The 13,002-nt window shown below is 35.9% G+C and overlaps 1 protein-coding gene across 1 annotated transcript; it reads right to left on the reverse strand.

Annotated features, from left to right (window-relative positions):
* Nucleotides 1–12,178: 12,178 nt before the first annotated feature.
* LOC131835348 (large ribosomal subunit protein uL11-like) lies at nucleotides 12,179–12,794 on the reverse strand. Its single transcript, XM_059179687.1, has one exon. It carries the CDS (start codon nucleotides 12,721–12,723, stop codon nucleotides 12,226–12,228), a length of 498 nt encoding a protein of 165 aa, XP_059035670.1. The 5' UTR covers nucleotides 12,724–12,794; the 3' UTR covers nucleotides 12,179–12,225.
* Nucleotides 12,795–13,002: the final 208 nt, after the last annotated feature.

Consider the following 13,002-nt stretch of genomic DNA (forward strand, 5'->3'; position numbering starts at 1 on the left):
CTGTGCTCACCCTGCCTGATACAGCATGTCTATCTCTGGCGCATGGCTCCATTTGGAGTCTCCAAACCCTGCTGATTCCTTCAGTGCACTCCCACGCTACTCCCCCCAGAGGAGGAAGGTGAGTCTCCCCAGATATGCTGCTTGTGGGGTTGCTGCCCATAGAGCAGTGACCTGACTGTGCTGTGGATCACGATTTAAGGTAACTCCAAACTGAGAGCACATTCCATGGCTCTGTCTCTGTAGCCAGCTTCCCTGCTCCCGTACCTGGGAGCTCTGCCACATTCAGACACCCCTTGTCTTTCTGTGACCCTGCAGGTCCTGAGAGTCCCTGTGAGGGCTTAACCCCCAGTTTAGCCTCTGAAATGACATCTCTCAGTGGAGCAGACTTCTAAAAGTTCCAGTTTTGTGCTCTGCTGCTCTACCGCTTCTGGGAGCCGGCCCCTCCCCCTGTGGTCTATCTTCTGGAATGTTGTCTCAGATTCACTTCTCTGCATGTCCTATCTTCCAGAAAGTGGTCAATTTTTTGTTCCTAGAATTGCTGTTCCTCTTCTCTTCTCTTTCCTATTGAGTTTGTTGCTGTTCAGAATGGTTTGATAACTATCTAGCTGAACTCCTGGGACCTGATATTATTTAGGTCTCCTACTCCTCTGCCATCTTGCTCCTCCCATGTGACATAAAAGTATTTTTAACAGTAAGTTACTATAAAGCCGTATGGGCCTGATGCTTTTACCTGGGGGAGCTTTAACTACTTTCTGTATCTTCTGTTGTCATTGTTCTGTTAAAACTTTATATCTCTACCAGAATCAATTTTGGAATGGGTATTTTTATATAAAAATATCAATTTATGTCATCAACTTTGTTTGAATGGAATCATATAAAATACAAAAATTTATTCCATCTTAATATCTTAAGTCTTCCAATCCATCTGAACATAGGGTTGTTTTCAATTTACTTGGGGCTTATTTAATTACATTTAATTGTATTTTATAAGTGTTGGTAGATGTATACATCTTATACATCTTTAATTGTAATTAAAGATCTTTAAATGTAATTTTAAGTATTGAATTATTTTGCTGCTCATGTGAATGGAATTTTCTTAATTGCATTTCTTATTCATTGTTAGAGGATAGAAATACATTGATTTTTGTATACAGATCTCCTATCCTGCAACTTTGATAAATTCATTAATTCTGGGATTATTTTTATTTTTTCTTCAAGATTTTCTGTAAACAACCTCCTGTCATCTGTGAATACAGATAGTTTTGCTTCTTCTTTTCCAATTTGGATGTCTTCTATTTCTATTTTGCCTAATTGCTATGACTATGGAACCTCCAGATAAGAGCGGACATCTTGCCTTCCTCCTCATCATATAAAGAAAGAACTCATTCTTACCATTAAATATAATGTTAGCTGTGGGTTTTTCAACAATGAGTGAGGAATTTTCTTCTACTGTCATATTTTTAAGTGTTTTTATAATGAAAATGAGTAGGATTTTATCAAATCCTTTTTCTGCTATCTTGTCTTTATTCTATTAATTTGGTGGTTATACTGATTGATATTCATGTATTACACCAATCTTACATTCCAGCAAAAAAATTCCACTTGGTCATGTGGCTGGATTCAGTTTAGTATTATTTTATTGAGCCTTTTGCATTTATATTCCTAAGGAATGTTTTTCTATAGTTTTCCTGTGATGATTTTGTCTAGTTTTGGTGTCAGTATAACACTAGCTACAGAATAAGTTTAGGAAATATTCCCTTTTTTATTTTTTTGGAAGATTTTAGGTAGGAGTGGTATTAACTATTTTGTAAATTTTTTATAAAATTTACCAGTGACACCATCTGGGTTTTAAATTTTATGGTGGGAAGTTTTTGTGTTAATGTTCTTTTGCAGCTATAAAGCCTGTGGCTTAAAAAACCTCAAATTCGTTATTTTACAGTATTATTTTTCTGTATATTAGAAATCCAATACAGGTTTTGCAGAGCTAACATCAAGGTATTGGCAGTGCTTCATTTTTTTTTTAATTAATTTCTTCCTAGAGGTTCTGTAAGTCCAGAATTCATTTCTTGCTTTTTCCAGCTTCTAGAGGGCAGCTGCATTCCTTGGCTCCCAGCCCTTTTCATCTATTTTCAAAACTAGCAAAGTTGGACCTCTCTGATCATTCTTCAATAGTCACATCTTGCCTTGATTCCAGCCAGAAATGGTTTTTCTGCATTTAAGGACCTAAATAACTAGATTAGAACCACTGCCTGGGGGAGGAAATCTCCCAGTCTCAAGTTCCTGAACTTAATCATACATGCAAAGTCTCCTTTTTTCTGTGTAAGACATCATAATTACAGGTTGCCAGGTTTAGGACATGGGCATTTTTGGGGGGTCATAATTCTGCCTACCAGATTTTAAAATTACTTACTCAATTTCTTTGAATGTTAGAGGTCTATTTATATTTCTATTTCTTTCTGAATCTGTTTGGCTAATTTTTGTCTTTCTAGAAATTTGTGCATTTAATCTAGATTATTTAATTTTTTGGCATACATTTCTTCACATATTTTTCTCATTATTGTTTTTATATCTTCAAGGTTGTTGATGATGCCCACTTTTATTGCTGACTTAACAAATTGAGTCTCTTTCCTGATTCCCTCCTTTTTTCTTCCTCTTCCTCCTTTCTAACTTCTTGTGGTTAGTCAAGCTGAAACCTGATTAGTTTTGGTGATCTTTTTAAAAAACCCTTTTGTCTTCATTCAATTTCTCTACTGTTTTTCTACCTCTATTTCTTGTATTTATTTCTGATCTTTATTATTTCTTTTATTTTGCTTGATATGAATTTAGTTTTTCTTTTCCTTTTTTTTTTTTTTTTTTTTTTTTTTTAGTTCTTAAGGTAGAAGTTGATTTAATGATTTGAGATATTTCTTTATTTTTTAAGGTAGAGGTTTACTGCTATAATTCCCTTTTAGGAAATACTTCAGCTGAACACTTTGTTTGTTTTTTTGTTTTGTTTTGTTTGTTTGCTCTCTTTTTGTTTTTGTTTTTCGGATGAAAAAAATTATATTTAGATTTAGCCAGGTCAGCTCAGTTCAGATAATCCCAATTTTGTTGGTTATATACAAAGCATCATAATCAGAAGCCAGTCAAACATATGCCTTCTTCCATCCATCAAGCCTGATCAGGGTGTTGACATTGGACACATTAGTGTCCTATAGGGTCTTCACAGCCTCTTTGATCAGGTGCTTATTGGCTTTGACATCCACAGTGAACACAAGTGTGTCATTGTCTTCCATTTTCTTCATGGCTGACTCAATATGCAGTGGGAAATTGATGATGACATAGTGGTCAAATTTGTTTCTCCTGAGGATGCTCTTTCAAGGATATTTGGGCTGCCTTCAGAGAGAGGCAGTGTCTTGGGCATGGGAAGGTAGGTGAGATGCAGATCATTTGTTTTGTTTTGTGATGGTAGATGTCTTTCAGCACTGCTTTTTTGGATTTCAAAGGCTTTGCTTTGACTTTGGCTTTGGCTTTGGCTTTGGGAGGGGCAGGGTGTTCCTTCTTCACCTTTGGTAACACCTCCATGAATGGGATTTCGAATACCATGTTTTAATGTGTTATTTTTGTTTTTATTCATAGCAAAGTATTATCTAATTTCCTTTGCAATTTCTTCTTTAAGAAGAAATTTGTGAATTTCTTTAAGAAGATATTTGTGAATTCTGCAACTTTCTTCTGTTATTAATTTATAATTTAACTAAACTGTTGTCAGAAAAGATACTTTGAGGGTGTCTGAGGGGCTTAGTCTGTTAAGCATCTGCCTTTGGCTCAAGTTGATTCCCATGTCAGACTCCTTGCTCTGTGGGGAGTCTGCTTCTCCCTCTGCTACACCCTCTATTCATGCTCATTCTCTTAAATAAATTAAGTCTTAAGAAAAAAAAAAAAGAAAAGATACCTTGTATGATTTCTGTCCTTTGAAATTTCTTGAGTCTTACATTATGGACTAGGATATGATTTATCCTAGAGAATGTTCCATGTCCACATGAAAAGAATGTATATTCTCCTGCTCTTGAGTATATGTGTTTTAGTTCTAGTTGGTTTCTGATGTTGTTCAATTTTTCTATTTTCTTACTGTCAAATGTTAATATTATGGAGGATCCCTTTTTTGTGACAAATCACATGCCACAGAGAATGCTGTTTTTGCCAAGATTCAACCATTTTTCTTGAATTAGTTGAATTATTGCAATCTTTTAATTTCTTGTGTTGTGAAAGTATTGATTTTCATTATTTTTCTAGTGTTCTTTCTGCTTAATGGAGAGAGAGAGAGAGATAATATATAAATATTTCTTTTGGACATTGTTTCTTTCTGTCTCTAACCAATATTGAGTCTTGACCTGTCCCTTGTTGCTTGTCCTGTCTCTTGCCCTAATCTGTCCTTGGTCCCTTACTATATTCATAACTTCAGTAAATTCTCCAGTCCTGTATTTGATAATTTTTTTTTTTGTAAAAGGGGTGCTATAATACGCACTTCATAGAGCTCTTGTGAGGGGCACATGTCAAACAATTAGTAGGAGGTACTTTCTGGTACCTGTCAAGGAAATGATAGCTTTTAGACATCACTAGTTAAAGGAAACCCTTTCTTTCCCAAAGAGAATGGCAAAGAAGTTTCTTTGTGTACAGATTTCCAGAATATGACTGTTCAGTGATGCTGATTTTAGTATACAATGTGAGGCACATGTGGTGGTCTGTTTCTCACACTTGTGTATTCTTCTGCTGAGTCACTGGTCATTTTCAGTTGGATATTTACCTGCCCTACTCACTTTGAAAGCTGCAGATCACATGGTTCTGAGAACTTACAAGTTTTACTGAATAGAAAATGACATTAATTTTTGTTCAGGATTGAATTTTTTTTAATGCACTCCTCTTTCTATTTCTTTTATTTGTGAAAACAAACTGGAAGTTGAGTATGATCTGCTATTATGCAGATCATATGTTCTGGTAGATTAGCTTTGGTCTTTTATAATAAATGTCTGCTAAGAGTCTCGTGACACCTACAGAATTTGATCCATTTGTCATTTTCAGGGAAAACTCCTCCTTCCTATTTTCCTCCCCTCTCTTAAGTATAATGTTTACAATAGGGAATTCCCTGCTTTTCATTGTAGAAGTCAGAGGAACTCCATCAACTCCCTTGTAGAAAGAACATATGCACTTGATATAGACTTGCTTTTCAGAACATTTAAGTCTGGAGCTGAATTTGTAGCAGCTGAGGTAAAATCAAAGTGCTGGTTAAAATCTGTCCATTTGTGGACTCAGCAGCAGTTTGCCAAATGGTGGTGGAAGCATTGTTATGGATAATCATTGCTTTTGGCCTTCTAGAATTGCTTCAGTTTCTGTTCATTTTCCACAATGTTTCCTTTTATAGTTGGCCTATCGTTGGTCCCCATTTCATAGACCTAAGAATCCCATTAGATGAAAAGACATGCATAATCTGGCCCACCCTTTTTGGTAGTTTCATTGTCTTCCACTCTAGTTTAAATAGTCTGTGCCTCAACCACACTGAGTTTCATGCTATTTTTATAAGTAGTAAGTTCAGTTTTCAATAATGCTTCTATTAGTTTTATGTTATTGACATAACAAGTTATCACAAACTTAATGGTTTAACCAACAATTTTTTTTTTTTTTATTACCATTCTCTTGGTCAGAGGTTTGATCCAGGTATCACTGTACTAAAGTAAAGATGTTACATACTTCTCTCCCTTTTTTTGAGGCTCTGAGGAATAAGCCATTTCCTTGCTCATTTGAATTGCTGGGAGGATTCAGTCCCTTGTGGTTGTAGGACTGAGGTCCCTGTTGTTGGGCTGACTGTAAACTGAAGGTCATTCTCAGCTACTATAGGCTAATGGTTGGCGAATGGTTCCCTTTTCTCATTTTCAAAGCCAGTAATCGCAGGTCAATTTCTTGTTATGTGCAACCTTTCTGAGTCATCTTCTAACATTGTCTCTCTCTTTGACCATAGCCAGGAAAGGTTTTTCACTATTAGGACATGCAGTTATATAAACATATAATATAGGATAATCTCTCCACACCAAAATCTATATTCTTAATTACATCTGTAAAGTTCCTTTTGCCATATAAGTTAACATATTCACAAGCTCCAGACATTAGGAAATGGATATCTTGAGGGGCCATTATTCTATCTATTACAGTCCACTCTTTGCCCTTAAAAGATTCACATTCTTCCCTCATAAAAAATACAAATATTCATCCCACATCCCAATATCCCCCAAAAGTCTTGATGCATTACAGCATCAGCTCTAAGTCCAAAGTCTTACTTAAATCTTATCTGCTGAAAAATCCCAAATATCATTATTTATATCATCCAAATTAGGTGTACATGAGGCTGTGATAATCTGTCTTTGGCACATTTTCACATGCCCATCTGTGGGCATGAGAAATTAAAGAGCAAATTATTTGCTTCCATAATGACTTGGTGGGACAAGTGTAGGATAGTACTTGTAGACATCTTCATTCAAAAAGGAATGAAATGGAAGGAGAAAGGAGTCACCAGTCCCAAGAAACTTTGAAACTTAACCTGCCAAACTCCATTAGATATCAAGATCTGGGAGTAATCCTTTTTAGTTTGTGGCTCTCCCCTCTAGAACCTAGGCTCTCCCCTCTGAGTCTTTCTTCTTTTTTCATAAAAGGCAGCAAGTGTTTGCAAGTGATGGTTTTATTAGCTTGTTTCCTGCCAATAGTATTTGGAAGGGAGTGTTGGGTGGTGCACAGCTATGGCCTTCTTTTATTTGGGACTCCTTTTTCCTTTTGGTCCAAGCTGGTAGTTTCTCTGCTTGTGTAAAGTACTTAAGAACCTTGAGAGTCTCCTGTATATGTCACTGAGCTTTATGTCATTTACAGGACAATTGTCCATAGATCTTTTCTAGATAATCCCACCCTTATTTTTTACTTTTGCTGAGATGGCTGAGGGATAATGCCCTTAAGCTTCCTAGATCCTTGCCCTTAAGCTTCCTAGATCCTTTTCTGGCTTAAATGAGATCTGTGATCCACACTTTTAGTCTGTACAAAGAGCTTTTCATCTAACTGAATACTTTGACCCCTTGATCTTTCTGAGGCAAAAGTTTATAGAGCCACACTCCTGGGTTTTTGTTTTATTTTGTTTTGGTTTGGTTTTTTGTCTAGAGCATGCTTCCTAACAATGAATCTCCTAATTTTAGCATATTTTGCAATCTGGATAGTCTGAAAATTTCTCAAATCCTGACATCCCGACATTCTCAAATTCTGACATTCAAATCCTTAACATTTTTTTCCTCCTAAATTCTCACATTTTTACTATAAACTTCAAGAAGATCATCTAACACTTGTTTAGAAATCTCTTCAGTTCAATATCTAGGTTCAAAACTCACAAATTCTGTTTCCCACATAACTGCAGGACAGAGCCCACTAAACTTTCTGCCACTATAACAAAGGATCACCTTTATTCTAGTTTCTAGAAACATGGTTCTTATTTCCTTCTGAGCCCTCACTAGAAGTACCTTCTGTGTCCATATTTCTAACAGTTTAGTTTCATGATGGTTCATATATCCTCTGAGGCAATTTAGTTTTCATCTACCATGCTCCTTACTTCATTCTGAGTTTTCAGTAACAGAGTCATCAATATTCATATTTCTTACAGCAGTCTGTTCAAATCACTCTAGACGTTTTCTGTCATAATCCTCATGAGAGATGAATGAGATAAGAAATACTAACAAAAATTTCAAAAAATGATGAATACCTTAAACTTCTGAAAATCCAGAAAATTAAAATGCTATTTTTGTTAATAAACTGCCTATAAAACCTCTGAAATACTTTTCTCCCCTATCTGTTGGTAACCTACTCTGCAATTATCCCATTGTATTCCAATAATTTTCTGATATCAATTATATTGGAGAGAAGAAAAAGATAATTTGGTTATTCCTCTAATGTCAATGACTTTTTTTCTTATTTTGATGTTTTAGAAATGTTTTCATCTCACAACTTGTAATTAGAAATGTCATGTAGAATTTTAGAATTATTGTAATTTGGTAAAAGCTTTTTCGAGTATTTTCTTATCTGAATTGTAAGATTTCAGGACACATATGGTTTTCCCTTATATTTTTCAATCTTAAAGTACTATTTGAATCATTCATGGTCCTTAATCAGCTTGTCATTGATTCATTATAGCTATATATTATGAGGAACTTTTTGGGTTAGTGTCACTATTTTGTGTCAACCGAGAAATAAAGATAAATATATTTCCCATATGTTAATATGACTTCACATCTCTTCATGAATTGGATTATTAAAAAAATACTAGTCTATTCAATATAACAACCATTGATTTAGTATGCATATATTTCTGCAGGAGCTTTATCATTGGAGTATATATTTTTTAGGCCACTTCAGTTTCAAGGTGGCATTTTTGTAAATAATCAATAAAATGCAGTTTTCATGTGAACAAGAAGCAACATATACTAAGACATGACCTCATACATTGTGATGCCTCAAATATGTGAATACTCTCCCTTTATAGTACTTCTATAGATATAGAAATTCTGATAAATTTTACTTTGTATGATTCTCACAAAATATTCATTGTGATCATAATTGTACAAAATGCATCATTGAGTATAAGTAGAAGAAAACTTCTGTTTTGACAATAAATGTAGAAACTTGCACCAACAATCTTATATGTATGATTAGCAGAAGAATTTTCCATGACTAAATTCTGATTCAGTACATTTCAGTCCTTTTTCTCCTCTTTTTCCCATAGTTTTATTCCTAGATGCTATTGAATATGTTCATTTGCACTTCCCGGTTCTCACCGTTATGTCACGATGCCAGGTGAATCATCACATCAGCAGTGGTGTAAGGAGAAGGGCGAGCAATCTATATCTATATCTATATCTATATCTATATCTATATCTATATACCATAGACTCAATCTAATCATATTTTCAATTTTAATGATCTCAAGTGGGATCCCAAAGGTACCCACCGGCATTCCAGTGCCATCAAGTAGGAGGAGAATTATGATGGAGGAGAAGATAAGGTAAAGAGAAGTAGTTCTCGGCTGACTTAATTAAGTCACCTGATCTTAGTTAAAATATTTTACTTCACCAAATTTCACAGGAAGATTTGAACATGTAAACATATTTTTAGGACCTCTTTTAGGCCTTGGAAGGGGTGCAGGCAAATAAGGGACCATAACACTTCAAGAAAAAATCCCTTTTCTAAGAAAACTGATCTGTCCTAGGTCTTCTGTAACTGAGTCCATTTTTCAAATAACTCAGTTCAAAGAACTTGAAATAATTTTGACTTATCTCTTTCAGTTTCTATATTTATTAGTAAATCCTTCAAAATACACTCAAGACTCCAAATGTTTCTTCCTATCCCACTCTATCATTGTGAACTGAGCTGGCCATCAACTTTCATGTATATTATTTTAATAACTTCCTAATTTATCTCATTTTACTCTTACTGTCTTTTAGTCTACTCTCAATATGGTGATTCAAGTGAGATAGTTAACACTCAGTTATATGTAAGTCAGATCATAGCACTTCTCTGCTTAGAACTGTTGCATGGAACATCTACTTACTTAAGAGTCAAAGTCATTATTGTCACATGTAAGGCTTCCCTGATCTGACCCCTTTCGTTCTTGACCCCATTTCCATTTACTCTTTCCTTTCTTTTGCTACTGGAGCCATCCTGGCCTCTTGACTTCCTAACAAATGCCCAGAAGTCATACAGCTTGTGGTCTTAGTGCTTACAGTTCCTACTGCCTGGAGTGACTGTGTTAGATATCCCCAGGACTTTTTTCCTCACTTCCTTTAGGTCTTCATGTAAAAATTACTTTAGTGAGGATTTCTCTTGCCTATTCTACTATAATTACACCCTTCTATTCTGCCACAATTTCTTCAAATTGCTTTTCTTACCTTAATTTTTAGTAATTATCATTTTCTAAATGAGTATGTGCTTTATTTATTTTTGCTTACCTATTTTTTCATGTATAATCTATATTTACTACTAGAAAATAAGCTCCATGAGGCAGATATGTCTCTTTGGTTTATTGTGCACCTCCCCCAGATGCCTAGAAGGTTGCCTGGCATAAGGTAGTTGTTCAATAAATATTTATTAATGAATATTTATCAAAAAGGAATGAATTTTTGACCTGGGAAATACATAGGCATTTTTTGTCTACAACCTCTTGGACTATTCCCAAGTCCTTCAAAGTAGAATTAATAATATTAATGTGTTACAAAGTATTTGGCAATGACCTATAAAATATCATAATCCTGATGGAATTGTACTTAGTTGTTTAGCATTCTTCTTTACTCTTTACAATATGAATTCTCTTAGGTCAGGCTCTGTGTTATGATCGTTTTTATATTCTGAGTGCATAGTCAATTGGCTGTAACTGGGAAGAATTTGAATAATATTCATTGAAATAATCCTAAAACTAAGTGAATATATTGGCTAAATGCCAGTAATAAATTTTATTCTTAGGCAGAGAAGTAAAGGTTGTTCTTTCCTTGAGGGATAACTCCAGATTAAAAAGACTTGAAAGGACAGAATCTTTAATTGGAAAACCCAAGTCAGAGAATCCTTGGAATTCTATGCTCAGCAAGAAAGTAGCACTTTAGTTGCTACAGAAGTTGCAATCAAAGAGGAGCCCATAATGGATTACTCAATTAAACCAGCTGTTTACAAATCCTGAAGCACGTAATAAAGGCACTCTTGGGCGTAAAAGGCATTTTAGTATTTTTCATGTCAATGAAAAGGGGAAATAACTTGAAACATTCTGGAGATCCTCTTCATTTGTGGATTGCATTCCAGAGAAGCATCTCTCAAAGTGTATAAAGAAAATTTTGTTCATAGGATATTGATAAGGTTATGTAAAAAGAAACCAGAAGGAACTATTAAGTGAAATAAACTAAAATTACTTCTTTACTACAGAATTTCCGCCCACCTTTAATATGTGTTGTGATCCACCAAGGAGTAGATACAGAAGCCTGCATTCTCTAAAAGTTTTTGTTTATAGAACATTTTTATTTTTGTTTATTTATTTATTTAATTTTTTTTAGCACCTTTACTTCTAAATATATTTTAGAGGTGGCCCACAAACAGCAAATCTTGATGGGATATACAGTTCTAGGGAAAGACCCTGGCTTTAGATAATGTTCTTCATGGACTAACACCACATGTTGTGACAAGAAACCAGCAAGAACCATTTTCATGGCACAAAGTCTTAGCAGTCATTCATACCTATTCCTAAATCATGTATTTCATTGGTACATTCAACATTGCTTTCCCTTTAGGGAGACCTATCACGTGGTAGTTCACAGGATCTTCAAAAGCTATCTCAAGGTGAGTTATTCTGAGAAACTACTTTATACCAGAGTAGTTCCCCTATGGATTCTAATAGTTTGAAACTACTGCAGTCACTTTTCCAACCACTGTAGGTATTTTCAGCCCCTATGATCCAAATATTTTGTAAATATGGAACATTTTTCTGCTTATCCTGTTTGGGACTATCTGCATTCTCATTACGTTGTTTGGCAGAGGCTGCTTTATCCCCCCCCACCCCAACAATGAAATATTCTCTGTATCTGGAATATTCTTTGTATCTGAAATATTGCACAAGACGGTACAGCAGCTGCATGAAAAGCTAGTTGATTTCAAAGTCCTCTCCATCCTTGTAATTGTCCAGATTCCAAAATAGAAAGAGTGTGATTATAGCCTACATAAAAGGTTATAGGCTGCAGAAGGGCTGGCTCCAAATCGAATGCTAAATGATGCCACCATGCATTGTCTTTTAGACTTGTCTAAAGCTGAACATATAGAAAACACTTGATTTAACTCCACAGATATTTATTGAGTACCCACTATATGCAAAATAGTTTGTTTCATGCTAATCTCTGGAGCAAAATGACAGTCTCAAAGTTTAATCAGCATAGGATTTATTGGATACCAACCAGGATGCTTCCCTTCAATACGACTATAATTCTATGTAGTGAACACTCATCCAACCCATATGAGCAGCAAATAAAGATAATTGAATGGATGTAATTGGGAGAGGATTAGTAATGCTGGCAGCCCAGTCACCGTAATTCCACTTCAAGTCCCCTTTTGCTAAATCTACATAAGAGAAGTCAGACGTGGTTTTTTTTTTTTTTTAGATGTCAAATGATCCTTTATTGAAATTTTCTTTTGTAGTTAAATAGCTGGGCATTCCACAGCACCACTGTTAATGTCATCTATGATGTCATGAGGGTGGCGGCCATCAACATTGCAGCCCACAGACTGGGCGGTCCCCAGGATCTCCTTAATGGTTCCAGAGAGTTCTCTGGCTAAAGATCGGTGCCGCATCTGTCGGGCAATATTGACGATCTCATCGAAAGTGATATTTCCACTGTGCTTAATGTTTTTCTGCTTCTTTCTGTCTCTTGGTGGTTCCTTGAGGGCTTTGATAATCAGGGCAGAGGCAGAAGGTACCACTTCAATCTGGGCCTGTCTGTTCTGAATGGTCAGCTTCACAGTAATCCTTAGACCCTTCCAATCACCAGTCGCCTTGGCAATGTCATCACCAACCTTTTTTGGAGACAGACCCAGCGGGCCGATCTTCGGGGCCAGGGCAGACGTGGCGCCGACTTCACCACCGGTGCACCTCAGGTACACGACTTTGATCTCGTTGGGGTCGAACTTGGGCGGCATGGCGGAGGTGGCTGGTGTCGGATGAACCCGGATTCGGGACGACCGAAGAGAGTTGCACCTTTGCCTCCCAGACGTGGTTTTGACAGGAGTAGATCCTGACAGGAATATGTCAGGAATTTTACCAGTTATAGATCAATTTCCAAGTAATTGGAAACTGAGTGATTAAAACCAGAGAGTGAAAGGTTTACCTAAGCCGAGGTTATCATTTTTAAGAGCTATTAGGGAACATGAGAGATAAATCCAATATCAGCAAGGTGAGTGCTCAAATGAGTCCAGGTG

The sequence above is a fragment of the Mustela lutreola genome, chromosome 7 (genome assembly GCF_030435805.1).
Source record: "Mustela lutreola isolate mMusLut2 chromosome 7, mMusLut2.pri, whole genome shotgun sequence".
Taxonomy (NCBI): Eukaryota; Metazoa; Chordata; class Mammalia; order Carnivora; family Mustelidae; genus Mustela; species Mustela lutreola.